At 37.3% G+C, this 23939-nt stretch overlaps 1 protein-coding gene across 2 annotated transcripts; it reads right to left on the bottom strand.

Annotated features, from left to right (window-relative positions):
• Positions 1-7725: 7725 nt before the first annotated feature.
• Positions 7726-22092, bottom strand: LOC109037519 (venom serine protease Bi-VSP). Of its 2 annotated transcripts, XM_019052236.2 has the most exons (9): positions 21841-22092; positions 19598-19679; positions 18513-18605; positions 15431-16081; positions 14098-14245; positions 12387-12565; positions 11855-11956; positions 11107-11258; positions 7726-8269 (listed from the first exon to the last, which is right to left on the bottom strand). In XM_019052236.2, exons 3-9 carry the CDS (start codon positions 18595-18597, stop codon positions 8099-8101), a joined length of 1488 nt encoding a protein of 495 aa, XP_018907781.2. In that variant the 5' UTR covers positions 18598-18605; positions 19598-19679; positions 21841-22092; the 3' UTR covers positions 7726-8098. The 2 variants fall into 2 exon arrangements, with proteins under 2 accessions (XP_018907781.2, XP_018907782.2); XM_019052237.2 differs by lacking the exon at positions 19598-19679.
• Positions 22093-23939: the final 1847 nt, after the last annotated feature.

Genomic DNA, 23939 nt, shown 5'->3' on the forward strand with positions numbered 1-23939 from the left:
ACATCCTCTGTAACCATAATAATTATGATCCAATATCCGCAATGAGCTAAAATCTACGATTTGCCAACGAGGTTAAGGCAGGCGTACAATGTCGTGTGCCCTCGCTTGGCAATATCCCGACTTTTCTGGTGGCACTGGTGATATTTTGAAGCTGAGCACCTCAGGGACAAAAGAAGGAGTATCTAAAATCTCATCTTGATGCACGAAATGACGAGATGTCATAAATCATCGCTGAAACGGTATCGGGTGGGTTTCAGCCTGCGCACCTGTCATTTGCATCGTCTGAAAGCTACTTGAAGTGTATCTCCAGCGGGTCTATTATTGAAATTGATAGACACAGTTATAGATAAAGAAAACGAAAGGGATGAAAAGTGATCCTATCGATGGAAGCAGGTGGTTGCAATGGACAAAGAAGACATGTAATGGACTAATTAAAGGCAACCCACGAGAGGCTCTATAGAAAGTCCATCATTTTCTCCCTTAGTTTATAGAAACAGCCCATTTTAACCAATGGGATATTTCCACACTTCCTATGTCTTCTATGTCTATAGCTTTGTCTATCAACTTCAATAATCAGTCCGCAGGAGGGCAAAAAAGAAGAAAAAAACAGAATTTTGAATAGGCCGTATCCATCCTTGAAATTAATAGGTCTTCTTTCGACAAGCCTAATGTAAAATAATTCTGTACTGCTTACTGACGTCTAATTAAAGGTTACATTCCAGCCTTTCCAAATGACATTTGGGCCAACAATTGAGCATACCTTCAAATAAATTGGTCTGAATTACAAACCTGACAAATTTAGGGGTCGAATCTCAATTACGTTGTCATCCTCCTCTGTCTCGTGACTTTTTGCAGCCGTCGCAAACTTTTTGCCCAGAGCTGTGTGTCAACATTTCTGACGTCAAACGAGATGTTATTCAATGGCACTACATCGTAGTTATTATCGGCAAAGCGCTAATTACTTGTCTGCACCGAAAACATCCAGCCTTCAAGAATGTGCTAACTGGGAATCATTTTTTTCGATTTTGTCCGTCCCATTGACATTACCCATCAGTTTATCCAGATAATTAGAGCAGTGGCTCGCTTTGAGGAAATTGTGATCACTACTGTTCAGATTTGAGTCAGTGGAACGTTGTTTTTGTAGGGAAGATCATGCACACATAGAACGAAACTAAAGAAAGTAAATATCTCTCCATCAGGGATTTCGGCAACTTACTTCTCTCGCTCCCCTCTTTTTCTCTCATGCATTCAGGACGCATCCTCAGGGCGTGCTGGTATACATTTTTCTGATAAAATGTTTTGTATCCGGGCACGAAAAGATAATAAAACGGTAAAACTGTTTAGCGTATGGACTGTTTCCTAATTAATTTTCTGTGACGAAGTAGCTAATGCAAAGGACATTCCAGCAAGGAAGTGTACCGATCTCGCCATTTGCGTTTGAATATGATGCAATCATGCATAACTTTGAATAGTTTTGATCCGGATATCGAAAATCACGTTCTTTTCTTTAAAATTTTCATGAACGGGGAGCTTTTTTTCTGATGATGTATTTGTTAGAGCAGCCATTGTTCTATTTTTAAAAAAATGTAAAGCTCAGAGAGATGTATTGATCTAAATGAAACGTTTATTTGGAGACAAGTTTCAGTACTGAAATCTCTCGAGGCTTAAATACCGTGCTATTAAAAAGGAAATCAAGGAACGCAAGGTCTTATAGTCAGGGCTCTCTCCTTAATTGACGATTCATAAGGTGAATCATGCGTCCACCAACATTTTTTCTTACAATTTTGTCATGGGAACGGAGTTCCCCATGATATTACAATCGTTCCGTTGCTATCGCTATGGGATTCCCTATGCCTCTGCGACCTTGAGCGTTTCGCCCAGTCTTCGATTTTTGGTTGATTTTCCGATGTATCAAAAACCGTTGTATTTTTTAGCCAATCATGTCTCTACGTCAAGTTGTGTTGATTTCTAAAATTCGCTTTCAGCGAGTTTTTTTCCACCTTGAGATGTCGTGTCTGACTGGTAAATCTGCGCAGAACCACGAAGTTCCGATTTTGGGCAAATTCTTTTTTTTGGGAGGTTCTGATTGGTTATTTTTCGCCATCAGTTTTCTGTTCGTTGGTGCAAAAGATCGCCTACCTCGGTGCTCTTGAGAAGCCGCCATTATCCCACCTCAAATTTGACAAATAGAAATAAAGACATAATAACCATCGTACAAGGTGGAAAATTGCTCTGGAGGACTCGTTACGGACAAAGAAGTCAAAATCAGAGCTTGATTGATTGATTTAATTCATGGATACGCAAATATTGCCTTAGCTCAACTGCCGCGATCGGAATGCATGCTGGGATGAACCTCGAGACACATTAAAACAGTGCGAACCATGGCTCCTACAGCAATGCGCTATATCCCAAGCGTCAAGGTCTCTTGTGATAAGTCCCGCCCATTGCCCGAGTCTTTTGTATGCTATTTTTACTCCCTCACACGCCAATCCGTTATAGCCCAGTTGACTTAACCGCCTCATATTTTTGATTAGGTGCGGGCAATAGGCGATCGGGAGTTCGATACCCGACGATGGGTGTTACTTTTTAATGGTTGTATTGAATGTTTTAGACTAATCATCAAAAAATAATTAATACTAGATGATAAATGTACGAACATTTTCTCGTGAGTTAATATGTTAAACATAAATACTGGAATATACCTCCTTCATATAATCAGCCACATGTTCCCCCAAATTAATGACGTTATTTTCTTTTTTCAATAAAGTTAATTTGCATTCAACGTTCGTAAGTTAAGCAAAAAGTACCAATTGATACAAATAGAAAGACATGAAAATAGTATGTCTAACATTTCAGTTGTTTTTTTTATTTATTTTTTGTTTTTTTTTTGTTTTTCAATAAAACAAATTGACTGGGACTAGAATCATTATATCTCTGAAGACAAAAGCTAAGTTTTTTGATACAGAAATAGTAATATATTCATCCTTTATATAATCAGGGAGATGTTGACCCAAATATTGATGTATATTTTCTCTCTTCGCCCAAATTAATGATGGTATTTTTTTTTTCAATAAAATTAATATACATTCCACGTTCTTAAAGCAATATTTTCTCCAAAATTCAGCAAAAAATAACAATTTATACCTTATACCAAAAAGTAAATAAATAAATAAATAAATAAATAAATAAATAAATAAAGCAATGACATGAAAGTAGTATAGGTAGTACACATCTAAAATTTCAGTTACATCTATTTGAATGAAAAAAATGGCAACTTAGGAAGCACATAGGTCACTTATGATGCGTATTCGGGCATATGCGTAGAGTAAAAATATCATACTTTACGCCGAAAAAACGAAACTGAAAGTTAAATGCGTTAACTTCCGAAAACCATACATAATCCAACGAAAATAAATAATTGGTAAATAACAGCTTTCTTGTATGCAAAGAAAAAAAATTAAAAATGTTAAAAAAGAGATGTCGACACAAAATTACAAAGCCCCTTCAATTCTGAAGATACTACAAACGAACTGTACCTTAAAATTTTCATATCCCAGAAGCAAAAGTTCCCATGACGAATATTGCTATCGCTAGCGATTGCAAAAACCAACTTATTTTTATTTAATTTTTTTCTTTAAATAGACGAGGTCTGGAGTACGTCATCAGATTGTACACTTTTTTATTTATCAAACTTTCACGCGAGGAACAATGCAAGTGATAAGAAATCTGGAAATCCTCTATCCAGAATTGAAAGACGAACGCTCGCAGTAATAATGAAAATAATGCTTAATGCATAATGCTTCAACTGATATTGTAATTTTCTATGAGGTGAGTGAACTAATGAGAATTTTAGAGTTATGGGTAACAAAAACTGAAATCACACGGATCAAAATTTCCGGTTGGCTCAATTGAAATTCCAATCAGTAATCTGGATGAGATTTCTCGTTGAATCGACACAGTCCGGGAGGTCACAGTCATTTTAATGTCCCACTCCAAAATGGACACACTTGTGAATATTGACAGACCTTCTCTTCTGCCGTGCAGTATGGCTCTGAAGGTGAGAGAAATGCCAGGAAATGTCTCATTTCAAAATGAGGCAGACAGAGTTTTCCCAATCCCATTTCTTGATCCCAAAACAAGTCGTCTGAAAAAGTAGCATCAAGTCTACTGATTATCTACTGGAAATACTTAACATTACGGGTTGCACCAGCTGATGTGACGAAAAACGCTGGATATTTTTGACAAATATTCAGTTGATGCTGTAACTTTCGCGCAATCAGAGTGTCTCTGGCAATCCGCAGATGTAACCAAAATGCTGAGTATTTCTGGGAGATATTTCCTTGACGCTACTTTTTAAGATGACATATTCGGGGACCATGAACTCAAAAATGACAGCGACCTCCTAAACTAACAGGAACTCTCATCGTTTCAAACGGTGTATCTATTATTTCAAACAGACGTCCTGTAACTATAGTGTGAGATTTCGGGTTTGAATCTAGGAGGACTCTCACCCGGAGTTATTTTCTGGAAAAATTGACTCAATTTAGTAATGATGACATTTTATTTAACATGATGTCAAAGGTTGCGCGTTATAATGTGTATTAATTAGCCATATGATTTTAAACTTTTGAAAATTACACAATGTTGGCCGATGCGCAAACTATTTTCACATACATTTTACAATTTGACGCGTTTAATTTTATTGGAAAAATCATACAGACTGCTACATGATTTCGCTGTGATAATAGAGGCATTGACAGCACCGAAAAAGTTTGAAGTATACAGCGATATGTCACGTCATTTTTGCAGTGAACCTTTCACAACAATCACCACAACGCGCGGGTAAGGGCTTTTCGATAATTGGTGCAAACCACTCGGTGTCAATTACCACCGAGATGTGTTAATTGTTTACAGCGTTGACAATTCATAATGTTGCCAGCTGCAAAAAAGCGCTCCGGTATGAGATTCCGCGGAGTCCAAATTACAATACAGAGCCCTTGTTTGGCAACACTTACTGCATAATATTTAGCGTAACAGTAGATGAGTATGAATAATAATTTATTGGCATTATTGTCTAAACAGAAACAAATATGCCTTAATGACCTGCAGACCGCTGACAGATGAACAGAGTTGTCGGTCATCGAGATAAGTCCCGAATTTCATTCGGCGCAAATAAAGAAAAGACTCGGCTGAAAATGATTGAAGCATCAGTGGGAGCATCTAAATATTTCAGCCCGGGTATTATAGACCTGTTCTAATGTCACACTCAGTACTTCATAAAAAACTTGGGGATGGTGTCAGAACACCTTAAGTGGGAGAAAATGAAATCAATTGAAAAAAAATTATCTCGGATCCAGAATCCAGGCTCTCAAAAAAGTTGACAAGAAAAATTACACTTGATTTAATCAGATTTTGGCTTGAATCGAAAGCCAAGCCTCTTAATTTAAGCGGATTTCTTTTTGATTCACGGAAAAATCCGATTGGATCAAGAATATTTTTTCTCGTTGACTTTTCTGAGAGTATGGACTCTGGATCCGAGAGATTTATTTTTTACAGTGATGAGTTAACTATTTCAGAGCTCAGGAGGTATAATTTAGCATCATTTGGCGTGAAAGACACACATTTCTTCCAGAAAATCAAAATAACGTCCACGATCCAATTTTTCTTTTAGTGCATACAAAATTGTTTGCCAACGTTTGTTGTCATCTTTAAATCATAGATTATCATTTTGGTTTTTGGAATTCTCTTTGTAGATCGATCCCTCTCGCTCAATATGAACTTCAATTGAGGTTCACAAAACATCCGTTTAATCAGTTCCGCTTTACGTTGTTGCCCAGAAAAGAGGAGTACGTAAGACAAACTGCAAGTACAAAACTACCGTGCTAAGAAAGAACGCCGTATGCACCTTGAGGCGTTGCCAAATTTCCTTCGATAACACAAGAAATTTGTATTAAACTTATGAATATTTTTCTTCTAATTTTTCAGATAATTTTATTCGCAATTTCTCTTGAAGTTCCTGAAAATATTAAGGAAAAATAATTATATTTTTCTTCAAAAATAAACATTTTATGGGAGGAAATTTGGCAACTCTCGAATGTTTATACCGCGTTTTACCTTAGCACGGCAGGAAAGAGGTGCACATCCTGGCAAAGCGAGCGCTGTAAAGCGCTTTAAACAAGATTCTCAGTCTGGATTTTTGTTTTTCGTTTTACAGCCAGTGGTGAGGCGTATGGGTATTATGATCCATCTCATTCATGGTTTATGTAAGGAATTTCAATTTAGGAATCGTGGGTCTAGCTCCTCAACAATCTCAATCTTTTGTGATGGATTGATTTACTAGCATTCGATGAGTCCAATCTCGAAACAACGCATGCAGAAACTGTAAGTAATGATCTGATTTAATGATTATAAGTCGCCTATTGTTCCTTGAATGATCCAGAGCGAGGAAAAAAATTTGATTGGTTGGTCTGGATTTTGCCACACATCGGAAGGAGGAATCGATTATCTATTCATGTCGGAAACCATAGCAAAATGGGTTGCGGAATCCTATTTCCGTTTGAGCTGATAAGAAGATTTGCCGGAATGTCTTAACCCCCCCCCCCCCTTTCTTCCGCTTCGTCAAAGTATGACCCAAAGTAGTTTCGATGCGCAATTACCTGCGACCTTAAATTTCTAACTTTTGGACCGCTAATGTCACTTCTTTTAAAAAGAATCTTTTCTCCCCTCAACTACGAAAAAATTCTAGCCACACCACTGGCTACTATGCGTATCTTTAAGGGTAGACAGACCGAACATGTTTTGGAGTTTGCGGGCATTGGGCTAATATTGTAAACTCAGCATGCTCAGCTATAGCGCTTGAGTCTTTGTAAGAAGGACCGATTCAATGATTGGCCTTAGCTACTCTGGTCTCGTGTCACTAACTTGTAACACTCTCCTTTAAAAGTAATCTGTGATGAGAGTGCCGCACATCTCCGAGGAAGCGAGTAAACTGAAAGCGCCTTCAATTTTGAACATGCAACACGCACATCCGTGGAACACTTATAGTTGCATCAATGGGCTACATTCAACTCAGTCTCGTCTTTTTGAAGCTGAGGCACCTCAAATTTTTGAATTTGCAGCACGCTTATTCAAGATACTAAAAATATTTACTAAATTTAAAATACTCTTATAAATTATGAACTTCTGAGAAAAAATAAGTTGTAAAATTTATTTACATTGCCAGTAAATTGTTTTGATATTTTTTAAGTTTCACTGAAGATCTCGCGAATAGTTCAACAGAAGTCGTTCAGTGGAGGACATTCATCTATTAGTATATAATATGCATTTAAATTTAATGACCGGCCCGTTGACGTAATTATCAGACTCTTAGATAGCCAGTCCGTGGAACGGGTGCTTAGTTCACGGAATGAGCAAGAACTTCGGCCAATTCACAAACCGGGCAATATGGATGGGAGAAACGTGTTATTGAGAAAAATTAAATACGAGTGAATTTATTATATTTTTAGGTTGTACGTCGTTTTTACGGGACTCTTTGAAAAGGCAACATGTTTTATGGTGTTCAATTTTTGCTCTCTCTAGTGGCTCATTCAAAAGACAATAAATCGCAATGAAAATCGTAATGACTAATCATGATGACTCAGATGACGGAAAGTTTTGTAAAAACATATTTGAGGCTGAGGCTTAGTGATGGAAAAACGTAACGTGCCATAAAATAACTGTATTCACCTGATTTTTCATTTTTTATGTATTTCATTATATTCTTTTTTACATTGCAATACAATAGCGGATCTTTTAGCGCTAAACATTTGATCTCCAAATGCTTACACATAATATCTGGGTGGACAATGTATTTTATTAGATAGTGATCGAAGCACATGGTGCCAACAAAAAAACACACGATAAAATCGTGAGAGTTCGCCGCTAGTTTCTGAATAGATACGTCCTTTTGGTAAAGATGATGGGGAAATTGACTCATCTTTGTCTTCAATCTGTGAACGAACGGTTGGTGTTATTTTCTTCCTGTGGATTTACATAATTCAATTCCCTAGAGGTTCTTTAGGTTCAAACTGCTCAAAGACTCATTGTTTCACAGTCTTGGCTACCGCGTCGACTGATTTTCTATTACGTCTAAGATCCAATCGAGAAACGCTGTTGTCCTCGTATATACGCCAGGGGTGTTCGCTTTTCCACAGCCAATTCCAAAAGAAACGACGCCGATCAAATTGAATGTATCATTCAACTCTGTCATCAGAGGTCCACCGCTGTCACCCTAAAATGAAGTTACAATTAGTAAATTACAAATCACTTTACATTTTTTTATTTTTTATAAATAAAATGACGAATAAACTTGTGGAGTAAAAACGAGGAGGACATTTAGACGTAGTTCTTCAATGCAGAGTCTATCTCTCTGACCTCAGTAGACGCACGAATTTAAAACTCCTTCAAAATCGAATGATACCATTTCGCACACACAGGTCGCACCTCAAGTCTCAAGTCCTCAACTAAATTCCGTGCTTCTATCTAAGGTAGTAAAGGGACCGTTGTAAAACGTGGCTGGGTCATGTGAAGGTCTGATCGTGTAACCTGGTATTGCGGTAAACATTACCGGTCAACATATATTAAAGCTTACGTCCTGAGCAGCGGTTCATAAAGTTTGGAGTAAAAAATTACGAGGGCAAAGGGAGACGAAAATCATGTAATTTTTAATACTACCTCCAAAAAAATATGTAGTTGATTTAACATTCTGGATGTAAAACAAGTGTGCAAGAACTTAAAAAATGCTGAATTACCCGCCACCGCAGTTAGGTCTACATCTTGGCATTGCTAAAATGACTGCTGTAGCGAGTAATTCAGCATTTTATAAGTTCTCGAACACTATTTTTACATCTTGAATGTTAAATCAACCTCACTTTTTTTCGGTGATTAATCAAATTGTGTATCTTTTATTTACCTAAATTTATTCTGATTAGCAGGTAGTTTTAAATTTTGACATTTTACAGTACACGATCGCCAATTCGAAAATCTCGATATTCCAAAAGAAAGCCGGTCTCAGTCATAAAACGCTACATTTTTTAGGAGAAAATGATCATGTATTTGTACTCTGTCGATTCACATTTTTTGGATTTCCAGCAGTTGAATTCTGCTCGGTAACTCCAAATGAAGAGGCTTGGACGCTTCTGTATTTCGAAATTAAGATCGTGCGTTTTGTATTTTAGACGTAAAATGGGCACGAGATTTCCAATTATAATTTTACAAATAAAATAGAGCGCAAATTGTGAAGTTATGAGTTAAATTCTGATTTTTCAGATGCGTTAAATGTGTATCTTAAACCAGTTGCCTTAAAGGGCAACTTTCAATTTCGATTCGGCGAATGATTGCAACCCATCAATTCAGTATTTTTATTTAGGCCAAATCCTAAAGTTGCATTTATATGACGCATCTTAGAACCACCTTGACTTTGAACCTCCTGTGGAGAGTTCCTTCTGCCCACTGAAAAGCCTTAGACTTCCGGTAGTTAGAGGCGTGGATACAAGCTCAAATTTCAGTCAATTTCCGATCAAAATTATGACAAAAATGGCGGTCGAGAGTTATCTAGATTGATAGGTAAAATTAATTAAAACAGCGTGCTGTTTGAAATGAGCGTGAAATAAGCACGGTTGTGAGGAAATCAGATTACAAATGAGACCCACAGTTCCATCATCTACCATCAAATTTTTGCAGGCCACGAAAAATTTATGGTAGATGGTGCGTGGTGCGTACCTGTCACCCTTTGATCGGAGATTGATGAAAATTTGAGCGTGTACTCAGGCTTTAATAAACAAATTTAAGTCAAGGAGTTGTGAGGGAGCAGGGCCGGATTTACCTACTTGCCGCCCATGGGCCGCCCGTATTTTTCCGCCCCTTTCTCATTTGTTTTGAAACATTAATAGATCGTATTCGACAGTAGTTCGATGTATCGTTTGGTTCAAAACAATAGAACATAACCCTTAAAAAAAATTTTAGGATTCAATTTGGAAAAGCTGAAAATGAGAAAAGTCCTAACAATTTCACTTTTCATTGCCAGAGAGTAAAAATTCAATCATTTAAGACCCGTTACCTCAGATTTCTAAATTGACTTTTGAGGCTGTGGTTACTTATTGAACCAATCGATAAAAATATAATCTCACCCGGGTGATCCGTCGATTACGATCTATAAAAACCATCAAGTGAACGTGCCAGTGGGGAAGGGGTGTATGAGACGCGTTTACTCAAGTTGGGTACATTTTTTGTGAAAGCCCTGTCAACACTTACATAAGTTCAGTTCCGTAAACCCATCCTTGTTTGGACAAGGCCTTCCATTTATAAAAAACAAACGAAAAAATTATGAAAGAACAAACATAAATGTGGTTAAAAATTTTAACTTCCATCGCCGCGCCGACCGCACTTGGCGCAATGCGTGAAGCATTCATGCAGTCTTGCAGGCGCTATGCGTTTCCAGCCGACTGCTGCTGACCGCAGTGTGTTTGACGCAATGCGTGAAGTATTCATGCAGTCTTGCAGGCGCTCTGCGTTTCCAGCCGACTGCTGCTGACCGCAGCGTGTTTGACGCAATGCGTGAAGTATTCATGCAGTCTTGTAGGCGCTATGCGTTTCATGCTGACCGCCGCGCCGCTCCGTTCCAGGTCGAATTGCGCGTGTTTGGTTTCTCTTTTAGCTCGACTAATTGAAGGTGTTGTCTCTTGTATCATCGAGAGACGAAAAAATTAGAAATTACTATACTTTTACTCTGAGGAAATGAGAGATTTTGTCGTCTTTTCTCGTTTGTAATTCATTTTCTGAATCCGATTTTGTTTCCTCTTTTTTTGATACCTATATTCAAGAAGATGGCCGCGGCCCATGTGGCCATCCCCTTAATCCGGTCCTGTAAGGGAGCGAGCGTTTTAAAATGTTCTCCGGAGGATTTTCATAATAATTTATTTCGCTCTTCAACTGCAGGTTTATCAAATCGTTAAGAATGATCCCAATCGATAAATTGCCTCGCGAAGATAAAGATTCATGGATGAAGGTTATTCCATAACGATTCAACGACCGATCCCCTCGGTTTATTACCAAATGAAAGTTTCCTACCTGACAAGTGTCGATTGCGCCGGTGTCTATACCCGCACAAATCACCCGTTCGTCAATAACAGCGCTCCTTTCTTCCGCATATGCTGTTTTACACTGAGCTGTAGAAACCACAGGCAGCTGAGCGCGCAAGAGCTCCAGAGTAGCTGGTCCACCTGATTACATTTGTAAAGTTATTCGTTAAGGTTTATCTTATAAGTTGAATGTAAGCTGTTTAAATTTGTAATCCTCATCTATTGGTATTTTTGTACAAAATGTAAACTATGTACAATTAAAAAAAAACCTGATCACATTGAAATGAAGACAATACATAACATTTACAATTACATTGTATTTTAGATATCATTCATCACAGCTGAAGGAGGGTGTCGCGTGTTACGCAAAATTTTCTTCTAAATTTGCCCCGAGACAGATTTTTCGGCTATCCTATTCTCCCGCATTTCTTCTGTCTCTCTTTCTATTTCTCCATGACAAGCGTATTCGTCACTTTCTCATTCGCTTTCATGTTCACACTTTTCTAGTCACTTTTAAGGCAAAAAATAGTCAGCAAGGTAAAAGAAAACAAAACTTTCATGGAGCGAGTTGAGACGTAGAACTAAAGGCCGCACCGTGCGCAGTTATTGCCCACCCTATCAGCTCATGAGACGCGGTGTCCATGCTGCTTTCTTATTTTATTTGATACCTACTTTGATTTTTCACGACATGAAATTCTTCTGCTTATGTAGACAAATCAGTCAAGACGTTTACTCACGGAATTCTTTTGATCCCCAGCCAGCGATTTGTGACAGCTGGCCCTCAAAGAGGCGATTCCTATTTTCTTGCAAAACGGGTAAACAAATCGGTCCAACATTTCCTACAAACGTAAAAACATTATAAAAGCAGGAATGAAACATTAACAATATTACGGGATATGACATGACAAAAATAAAGGATGACCCTCATCTTCCCTCCCTGGTCCGCACCACTGCACTGGAGTAAAAGAAAAAGACAATCTGTATAAATCAGTCCATACTGGAACCTCGAGAATATTTACGCAATTGCGGTATTTCAAAATTTTATGCTTTATTCATTTGTTTTTTTACGGAAATTAACCAAAGTTGTTCATTGTTTTAGGCACTGTGCTGCAAAACATGTCAAATCGTTTTATTACAATATGGTATTTTTGCATTCAAATATTTTTAGAAGGAAATATTTGTAACGTCAAAAATTGATACATGTATTATCTTTTTCTAATTTACCGAGAAAAACTAATGATTTATATAAATATGTATAATGTAACTTACTGGAGAATGACACAATTCTCTCCAGAACGGCCATAGCAATATCATTTGCATAAGATGAAACTATTAATCCTCGATCATAGCTCGGATGGACGATCACTTTTTTGATCGGTATGTCCTCTGGCGACGCACCATCTTGTACATTTTCATCAAGATTTAACTCGCCAACCCTAGCTACAAACCTGCAACATTAAACAAGTCTAAAAAACAACCATAAAAAGTAACTCAGTAAATTTACTAAAGTTTACTCAAATTTTAGAGGAAAAATACTAAACATATTAATGATTATTTTATTTAAATATAAATATCATTGGCACGATGACGCGACGGTTGAATTCTAGTTCCACCAGATTTCAGAAATTCTGGATTGCATTCCATTTTTCCTAATTTTCTAACATTAGAGGGAGAGAACTCTTTCAACCTCCAGCCCCTCGCCGATGATTGTTTCCAACTTTGCTCTCTGAATCGAGACTATATTACACCTAAAGAAAGTGTGTTCAGGCGTGGCAACCTTAGTTTTTCAGAGTATACATTTATCCGTATCTACTGGTCCACGATTGTGGAGATAAGAGCCGCGGTTCGAAAGAATCAGGTTTTTGGTCGGAAAAAATTAGAGGTCCAAGTATCGATCCTTGTCCTATTCTACTTGACACCTGGAGGGTATGTCCGACAGATTTTCCGGAAAAATAAGATTGAAGTAGTTTTACTAGGTATGTGACATTTGATTATCTGGAGAACGCATTATATCCTTCCAGTTTAAAGAGTTAAAGGCGTTGGAGATATACAGCGCAACAGCGAGCAAGATACCTCAACCCTCTTACGTCAGTTTTTGATCTGCTCAAAGGATCTTTTTAGACATTGCAGGGCCTGCACAGTATGAGCGACCCTCAAAGAACCCAAACTGTCTATCCCTAAGTGACACATTGGAAAGCAGACGAACTGAGATCACGTATTCGAAAATTTTGCTAAAGGCAGAAAACATACATATCGGTTTATATTCCCTCGGAACATTTTCCCCAGATTTTGGAAGAAGCACCAGTTTTCCCTGTTTCCAGGGCTTGGCGAATTCTCTGTATTTAAGCATTACGTCGATGCATTATGGCAATAGCCTTAGGACTTTATTTGTGTTTTAATGTAGGGTAAATAAAATAAGTATGTTAACGTGCTGTTTATGTACTAATATATTTAATGTTGAAATAAACGTATTCGAAATCGATGAGCAGGAATCCTTAAATTCTTCAGTACTTTGCAATTAAACATTTTTCTTTTTCCTTCTACTTCCAAAATTTATGTGCCCTTTTCTTGACGCCTCTATGAAGTTAAGTTAGAACTCACTTCAGGTGCCATACAGCCATTATACGGAAAGAAATTAAATGTTGATTTAGCATTTATACTGTTAAAAAGATGTCTGACAAGTTTCAAATGCTGATTTTACATTTTAAGAAATGTTAACGTAACTACGCCCACTGCAAAACGTACAAATTAAAATGTTATGTTAGCATTTTTGTATTGTAAAATCAGCATTTGAAACTTGTTGGACATCTTTTTAACAGTATAAATGCTAAATCAACATTTAATTTTTTTCCGTGTGTGGAGCATGATACATTTTAAAAACCACTACTACAAAATGTAATTTTATCGGCAGTTTTTGCGATATTTCCTCATATTTTTCGACTTCAACTTTTGGAGGGATAAATGGGAATAAATTACTTGCATGATCATGTTTCTACCATTTCTGGCGCAGTGAGCAGCAGTTACAACGTGTCTGTCAGTAATCAAAGTGCCCGCACAACTCCACTTAGGGACAGCATCCGCAATAAATTGATTCCGGAATCCCAGTGCAACAATCCAAGGATATTCGCCTAAAATTGAAACAGATTTTATAAAAGAGGGAAAATAATGAGAAAGGAATTATGAAAGAAAGCACTCTCCACTATAATGCTCAAAAATAGGGAAACAAAAGCTACAAACTGACAGTATGCAGAAAATATGATGAAAAATAATGATACAATCAAAAATATTACTAGACCTTTATCGTTTTCTGCATTTTTCAACTGTAATTTTTCATTGATCCCTCCTATTTTCATCGGTAACCTAGCGATTAAAAATTAATGCGGGAATGAATGGTTGGATACAAATACATAACTAGCTTAAAACACACATAAATTGATTGCTCCACAGTGAATACATATTTTTATTTTTCAAACATCAATCCTCATCGTGATGTTATTGCACTAACATACTCAGATTTTATTGAGAAAGAAGGTATTAATCAGAGTGAAATAAATAATTCCTTCATAAGTTCTTACAAACTCTCTGTCAGTCAAGGACTGCAAAATTCTCTTAACTTTGTCTTTCTTCTTTATGACCTCCATTACTTAGATAAATCGATTCTTTGTGGTCATTTTAAACTATTTACCGAACACGATATGCTTTTTAAAATGGATTTTTAAATTTCGAGGGAAGGTCGGTCTGGCGTTAAGGCCAGCAAGGCATTTCAAATCCTCAGATGCAGTGATGATGTGAATAATCATCAAATCATCTTCCGGCCAAAGTATCATAAGCGCCATATGCGACGTTTCAAAATTTTCGCTGCCTTTTAATTTATTTACAGAGAAATTTCTCAACGAAGCTGGCCGAAAATTTCACTGAATTTCCGTCCTATGCTCTCAATGCTTTTCCATGGCGCTTAGTTCCGTTTGACAGAACGCGCTATCCGGCATTCTAAATTCTTCAAAAGAAACTCAAATTGGTGCTTAGTTCCATTTGACAGAAATACGTCCAATTAAGTGTCAATCACCACTGACACTTTTAGGCAAAGCTCCTCAATACATACATACATTATGCCGCTTTCACAGCGCAGCCTCGCGCTCTGCTACGCCCAATCGCCATTGCCCCCTATCCTCCCAGAGATCATCAGGCAATTGGCACCTTCTGATCTCCTCCACCACCCCTCGTCGCCAACCTTTCACAGGACGTCCACGCTGTCGCCTTCCGAGAGGAAACCGATCGTTCCTCAATACATGCAATTCACAAAGTTAACTCACCTAAAACAGCAGGTTCACCTCCCACGACTTTTCTTTGAAGCGGAGACACTTCTCTCTTCCCGCAATCAGACGGCAACAGTTTCATTCTCTCGTTGATTCTTGTTAAGTTTTGTGACTTATTCGGCCCCGAGGTCGTCTTCGACCGCATCGTGGTTGTTGATTGAGGCCCTCTTGTTGTCGGCCGAAACTCATCTATCGTTGAACTAGACGTGGTCGTTGTTCGTCTTGACTCTGTGGTTGTTGACGTAGTCCATGTCGCTCTAGTAGTCGTTGGTCTGGATGAAGAAGTCGGTCGTCTAGACTCAGTCGTCGTCGGTCTGGAGCTTGTCGTCGACGGTCTGGAACCCGATGTTGGCGGCCAAACCGGAGTAACGAATTCGGTAGAATTCGGTGCATTCGTGGGAAAATCTATGGGGGCTGAATTTTGGGTGCTGGAGGTGGGACGAGATGGATTTTTCAAATCCCGGTTTGGGCAGCACTTCAGGTTATCAGTCTTGCATGTGGATTTCTCGAGATAGTACGTTGCTCGCGATTGGGCCGGCTTCTGACCGAGGGCCAGGAGGGACTGACAGTCCTCCAACCGCACACAGGTCCCCACTTCATTGCTCGGTGTGAAACAGCGCTCGCCACGGCCAGATGTCAATAGGTCATCTGCAAAAGGAACAGATAACTAATGAAAAGTAATATTTCAAGACAGGGGATTAACGAAGCGATTTTTCAGAAACATACTTTCTAATTAAACACAGGAGAATGTGTGTTTGCAAAAATGTCAAGGTCCAACTTAGAAACCTAAATACAAAATGCACCTTTTTGAAATAGAAGGTTTACCGACGGTATTACCGACAATCTGGGCCACATCTCTGTGTCCATATTCTGTCGTCCTCACAGCATAGCGAAATTACTTTTCAAGGTTGTCAAATGTTTCTTGGCAAGTTGCATTTTCACCAGGAGAAACTTGGGCGTCTCTAACTAAAAATTCCACTGATTTTTCTTCTGACCTCTAGCAAAAATCAGACACAATTTGGGGAAAAATTGAACAGAGACATTCTTGTGAAAAATTTAATTTTTATAGTCAATTTTGCAACCTTGGAATAGAGTTATGTTCCTCTATATGGGAAACGACGATTTTTCCGTAAAAGGTAAGTCGTTGCTTTGTATAAACCACCTTCTTTCAAGTCAAGGTAATCAATTAGTGCGATGACGAAGTTTTTTCTTTTAAATAATGAAAAATAATATCCATTAGTCGTAAATATTAATCCGGTCAGAGTTTTTGTGATATATAAATGTCAAATCCTCCAAATCGAATGATTAAACACTAAAAAACCCGACGTTTGAGAAGTTTTTTTCAAAAAATTAAACTAGATTAGTGTATGCAGGATCAGTCAAATGATAATATCACAGGTCCGTTCTGTCGTGCTAAAGGAGAACGCCGTATGAGCCTCCGTCAGTTGCCAAATTTCCTTTGATTAAATACGAATTTTCAGGAATACTCGTGAATATTTTCCGTTCAATTTTTCAGAGGATTTTCTTTAAAATTATATCTAAATTATTTGAAAATATCAAGAAAAAATATTCATAACTCTCCTCAAAAATATACATTTTATCGCAGGAAGTTTGGCAACGCTCGAATGTTCATACGGCGTTTTTCCTTGGCACGGAAGTGTTCAAAAGGTTCGAATTCGATGAGGAGTATAATTTTAAAATGGAACTAAATGTAATTCGCTGAGTTGGTTGGTGTGCTCGACCTCCAGGATGAAATTATCATGGAGACTTTAACGCAGGTATAGAAAAGTAGACTCGTAAGAATGCACTATCACATTTGCTGTTAAAAAATGACCCATGGAAAAGATAAAAATTCTTACCATAGGGTCCTCACCAGGAGAACATCTGAAACACAACAAGAATAAGGGCTTCTACTAACCAACGATGAATCAGTTATCTGGCATCTCTGACTTGACATGACAAAGCACTGCGAGTGCATAGATTTAATAATTCCGAGTTCTAAGCTTTATGCTGGGATGTGTCAGCAAATTGAAGGTAAGAGGAAAATGTCTGAAAGGCTCACTCAAGCATAATTATGAAAACTTTTTTCCCCAACAGCATTCCAAAAACACTCATACGACTTTTCTCATAAGTCAGCACAAAAAAATTAGAAAAAGTAATAAATTATTTGCATAATGGCGGCACTCTCTCGGTGATTTTGATATCATTATTTTCCTCGTGGTATTCCATAATTGTTTTATCAATCATACATATCTTTTTAGACTGTAACGACGTCTCATTCCGCCAGAGCACGCTACAGTCGCCTCATTGCCGCTCCGGGTATTTTTATAGCCACGTTCTTTGGCGAGTCCAAAAATGAGACTATACGTTGATTTACATATTGTGAAGGTTACTTTTTCTTCTGTTTTTAGAAAAAATGAATTTTAAAAAAATTCGAGAAAGTTTATTTCACTCAGTCTTTACACTCAGAACCCCTAAAAGTCTGTGTAACTCTCTTTTTTAAGAATGATTTTTTTCATGTCACGAGACCGCTTAGGTACACGACGCGACGCACAGTGGATCGAGTCAATAGTAAAGGTCGGACAAAATTTGGAAACTTTAAACGCGCATAACTCCGTTCATACAAAACTTCGAGGATGTAAAAATGTTACTATTGGTTTCCTCGTGAAGTTTTCTTCTAGGAGCACACCTTGATCTTCAAAATGTGTCGAAAGAAACATCAAAATTCGCAGTTTTTGTCAAAAATTTCATGTCCGACCTCTCTAATTAACTCGATCCACTGTGCGACGGTTAAATTTTTCCGATAAAGATGGATATGACATCATGACTGAAGCAATAGAATAAATTCAGTCACTTCCGTTATGATTGTAGGTAATTTTAAGTATTTTCAATATATTTTAGATAAAGCCAACGGTTTATTACACCTCACCGAAAATCATAACCATGGATTTGGATTCCAAACGAACCCTCTGCAACGTAACCAATCTGAGCATACTAGCTATTACAGGAGTTTCCTTTTTTTTGCGAGAAAAGTACATTATTTGGGAATTAGGTGAAATTGAACTTTGATAGAACTTACTTTGCGGTGCTTGAAGTGTACACTGAAGACTTAAGAATAATGATGTGAAGAAAGTAACTTCCTTAATGAATTTGAGGCACGGCATAATTGAGGCTGAAAATAGGAAAGATTGTGTCATTTTTTGTATATAAGGTCTGCATACTTTACGAAGGAATCAAAATATAGTAGGCACAATTGCAGTTTTCGTCGTGCCAACAGACGCGCTGTGGGTTAAGTCGTGTAATTTTTTTTCATAAAATTTCACGTGAATATCTTTGAACTTGAAACAAATATTGAGATAATTAACTAATTGAAAATAAACCATTTAAATGAAAACATATACCCTCAGGATTTCTTTTATTCATTGTGATCGTAAAAATAATTAATTTAATGCGAGTATTGGGTGAGTTCGTTTCAGAGATCATTACAATATGTTTTGCATCAGTGTTTCCATGAGATTGCACAAAGTCAGTAAAATTTTATTCATTAAGCACCGATTTTTGCGATTTTTCCCCGTTCTTTTAAAGTTTCACCACATGTCTCACTATTTTTTGCGTTCCCCATGCATTTTCAATTATTCAGCCTTTTCGTAGCCTGTACGAAAGTTAAACGCCACAAATCATAAAGTAAGGCCTATGTAAGGCCTGACATGTACTTTCTTAAATTGAAATTTTCAATTTAAACCAATTAATTAGCCAAACAAAAACTTCAGTGTTTTGTGGGGCTCGAAATGCTAATTTCTTTATTTTTTATGAGTGAAAAAGTTGAAGCAATTTGGAATTAACTTTATTGCTTTTATTTTTTTCCACGCAGCTCACAAATTCCAAGGAATACATGTATAACTGAAAATATGATTAAAATTGGAAAACATTAAAATGACTTTTGAAGCGTCATTAGTGTCTTTTCCCGCATCTTTTTCGTCTAAGGATTCAATAATGATTCAGTGGGACCGTCCATGATTTAGGAAGTCTATAATCAGATTATTTTCTCAGTTATACTTCTCCCTCACCCTACACGTTTTGAGAAACTTCTGCAATGAAAGATTTTACGTAATTCATGAATGACCTCTAGAACAAATTAAATTGTAATTGCAACAAATGCCGTACCTATTTCAGAGACTGTACCTAAAAGTGATTACAAACGCCATGACCTCTTTTAGATTTCAGCATTTCGTTTGTTTCCAAAGACCTGGAATGGAAATAAATGAGTCATATACGTGACATGATAAATGTGACGGCTTATATGTATAGTATGTAAAGGTGACGTAAGATGTTCTTCAATACAGCCGTGCACAAGAAAGACTTTGTGCGAGCCTATGCTTGCCAAATTTACTTCATACAATACGAATTCTCGGGAAAACTTGTGAATTCTGTCCTCCAAGGTTTCAGAGAGTGTTATTTACAATTCAACCTGATGTAGGTACAAGGAGAAATATTTATATGCTTCCTCGAAAATAAATATTGTATCGGTAAAAATTTGGCAACGTGCGACATACGGTGTTTTTTTCTTAGCACGGAAGTATGATCTTAAGGATTGTCTTTAATTCCACTCATTTTACCTCCAAAACGAGCAGCTTCTATTTAAGGATCACTTTCTGTCCGCCCGTATCATGAGTTATGATGATCCCCTAATTAACATGATGAGTATGCCTGATTTGTCTGACTGAGGCGGTTAGCGAACCGACAGCAAAGAGGATGTCCTCGACTTCAGTATTCCCTCGATACATTTTGGTACACTCAACAATCAATTAGTATTCATGACTGAAGTACAAAAAAGTATCAACAGCCACAACTATGGATACACAGTGATGTTACTTCGTGGTATTTAAATAAATCTCAATGGACATAATATGTGTGGTCTTTCCAATCTAAAGTAGCATTTCAATGTAAATGTTGAAAAAAAGACTGAAATAAAAACTTTGCGTAAATATTTGTTATAGCTGAGCCAGCGGAACCATAAGTTATTCTCACATAATTAATTTGTATGGACTCAGTATATCGACCGTGAAATTCCCAAATTGCGTATCTCTCGTCTATGGCGTTTTCAAAGCACTCCACTCCTATTTAATTTTTTAAAGGAGGACGTATTAGCATAATTACTTGAAATTTTCTCAGAGTTTTTTTGCGTGCAGAGAAGTAAAATTGCGTTAATCTCTAAGAGTTGACGTGGAGTACATAGCGTTTTCTATTTAAAAAATAAAGTATGACAGAAAGTCTGCAACGTCGCAAACCGAAGCACGTGATTTGGAAGTTTTATTATCGCTATATGTATAGCTATCAGAGCAAGCTAGAAAAATCTGACTAATATTTACCGCTTGGAAATCCCATCGGATATGTACCAGCATTGCACATTCCGTGACTTACAGCGTCACAGTTCGTGTCTCATTAACGTTTAGCCATGTTTCTTCCATTTTCCTCGTAATACGATGGAGAGATGGTCATTCCAAAATCAAAAGTAATTCCCTACGTATGAGAACGTGAATACGAACCGGGATCCATCATTACGTTTTACTGATTATTCTGTGCCCTATCTGTTGATACTAAATCTCCCTTAAATAAGAGGGAAAAACATTGAGATATCCCTAAAATCATTGAATGAGAAAAAGTTCTACTATACACGAGTATAGTTGCTGATCGTCGTATTAAACAATTTACTTGACTAATTTTCTCACTTACGACGTCAGATTAGTCAAAATGACACCTCAGCTCTTTAATTATTGATTGAACTTAATAAAATTAGCATCTCAGGTTGCACAATCTCATTCGTCATTAAGCACCACTGACTGAGAGAAAACGAATAAATTCAGTCGAGACTCTGACACAGGTGAAGATGACTAACCATTCCTGCGAGCAACATTCACGTGCGACGGCAAGAAATCAAAAGAATATATCGCAAAGATTCTAACTACGCTTACTTTACGCATTTTCGTACAACCAGTTTTTTTGGTATACACTCTGTATCATTGTCTCGGCTCAATCAATTTAAGCCTTAATTCTGTAACAACTATCCACAGAATTCCATACTCCTTTGTCCTCTCATTCTTTTTACACCTCTTTTTCTCCCACCGAGAGTCTTTTATACGGGCACACAGAATGATATGTTGCAGGTTCTACTCTTTAGAAAAATGTGATAAGAACATGATTTAGAGGCATCAAATCGCAACGCACAATGTGTATTTTCCAGTTTGACGAATGAATATATAGCATTGAAAAAAAGAAACCCACAAGACACTAAAGAAGACACACACGCAAAATCACGAAACCTCTGTCAATGACAGACTGTCATGGTATTCGCGCATATTCATTTAACTAACATTTAACACTACAATACAGCTTCTGCTAGAACCTACCAGGTCTTTGGTAAACTTGGAAGGATCTTGAAAAACAGTGATTGTGAAAATTGAATGTTAGTAAGGTTGATTCCGGGCGATTGTGGTGCCTACGATCAATTTGTGTAAAATTCACAAAAAACACTAATAAATATATATTAATGAATACTTAAATCACAATATTTTACACTAAAACAAATGATGTTGCGCCAACCGACCGGCACAGCGCAAAACGTGAGCGATAATTACTGAGACTTCGGCGGGCGCCAAGAAAAGACTGGGTTTTCAATGTCGAGTGCGCTCATCATCGCAGTAATGCGGCAAGACTGGTTTCAATGGTGCCAATTTGAGCATATTTTGTCGTTTTTGTGATTCGACGAGGAAATCTGTTAATAAAAAACCCTCCCATTGAAAATATTACCTCCCATTTACCTACGTATAATTTTTGAAATTCGTGGAGTGACTACCTGCGCACACACGCTTTTTTTCTTCCTTGTTTCCTTTCCTTTCCTTTTCTTTTCTTCTTTAGGACCATTAAAACGGAAAATTGTATCCATGCAGACGATGTCAAAATTATGCCATTATTTTTTTTCTTTTTTGTAGAAGTTCAGTCAACGTGCTCTCAATCCTCCCTTTAATAGTACCAGTCAAATCATGTAAATTTTTTTCGTTAAAATCAATTTCTTTAATTGGAATGAATTGAATTAATAATTCAAAAGTTCCACCTGCATGTAAATATCATTTGAATGTACGATATATACATTTTTAATCGAGAGGCCTGCATATTTGTGACCTTGATTTCCAACTTGATGGGCTTCTTCACCCATTTAAGCCCTAGAATATTCACCTTTCAAAATTCTTCATTATAGTTACTCTTTTCGGAAGAAGCCATTGATGAGGAAATGTGAATGCTGAAACTAGACTGCCTGGCGTGCGTGTAACTTACAGGTACACAATACACATCCGTGCACTGTAATAAAATCATTAATAATGAAACAGTGTAGCTAGACAAAAAGAGATAAACTGTGGTTCCGATGCTGCATGCAGACTATTTTATCAAAGCTATTGTTGAGACATTGCCCTTGCCCATCCTGTTTAATGTAAAGATAACAGCTCCAATTCCCGAATATGACTGAAATATTAACATAATTTCGTTTATTCTGATACTGGAGTATTTCCGCTTTCGCTGATTTGCTCCGCATGTTGATCGACGAAGTGGCTTGATTTTTTAAGCAGTGCACTTCTGGGGGACTGGACTGATTGTGAGACGCACTGAGTTTTTAGCCGACTGTCATATGTATTACATTTTGACAAAAAGAACCAAGAGCATTCCATTCCAAGAGCATTGCTAGGACTGTGCAACTTACATTCTTTGCAAAATTACTAAGATCCTGCAAAAAATTACATTGGCAAAGGTAATCTTCGTTTTGAATCCATAGTTTATTGGGTAAGGATGTGTAATATCTGTAGATGATCAGTTTATTTTTGCAAAGTAAAGAAAGTTGCACAATCTTAGGTACATTGGAATATGCTCTTGATTCCGTTTTGCAAAATGTAATCCATATATCATGCTTGCCAAAACCGCTAAAATCTACTCGATTTCTGTTTATTTTCTGAGGCGTAAAGTTTAAACTCATGGATGAAAAACTAATTGCAAGATTTGAGAGTAGGCGTTTCATTACGTAGCACGTGCGCTTATATGAAAGCATTGGAATTTTTAAAGGCGTGAATAAGTTTCAATGTGGCTGAATCAAACTTCAAGACAGGAGAGAGTATGAGAAAGAATAAATGAGTGATTAAATTTGATCCTCACACATAAAAATGGATTTTTCTGAATGTAGCAAGTATTCGGTTTCCTAAACAAGAGCGTTATGCTCGAAATGAAGAATCTTAATAATTTATTGCCACTACTAATTAAGTTTTGCGCTTCGGCAACCTAGCATAAGTATCATCAAAACCGGTCCTGAAGACGCTCAGGTAAGCATTGATATCAGTCACAATAATAATACTTGATGAGCTTAGACCAGTTCCTCACCACAACTCTGCACCGCTTCTACGTTACTTATGGCACATGATAAAAAAAATTAAAATGAGGAATACACACCGACATGGAACAATGT

This window comes from Bemisia tabaci, chromosome 5 (genome assembly GCF_918797505.1).
Source record: "Bemisia tabaci chromosome 5, PGI_BMITA_v3".
Classification (NCBI taxonomy): domain Eukaryota; kingdom Metazoa; phylum Arthropoda; class Insecta; order Hemiptera; family Aleyrodidae; genus Bemisia; species Bemisia tabaci.

Coding starts and splice junctions, on each gene's coding strand:
- LOC109037519 (XM_019052237.2), bottom strand. CDS start 18,597: ATGCCGTGCCTCAAATTCATTAAGGAAGTTACTTTCTTCACATCATTA. Junction 14,246..15,430: donor AGGTGAACCTGCTGTTTTAG/GTGAGTTAACTT, acceptor TTTCAATTTTAG/GCGAATATCCTTGGATTGTT. Junction 12,566..14,097: donor AATGGTAGAAACATGATCAT/GCAAGTAATTTA, acceptor TTAATGTTGCAG/GTTTGTAGCTAGGGTTGGCG.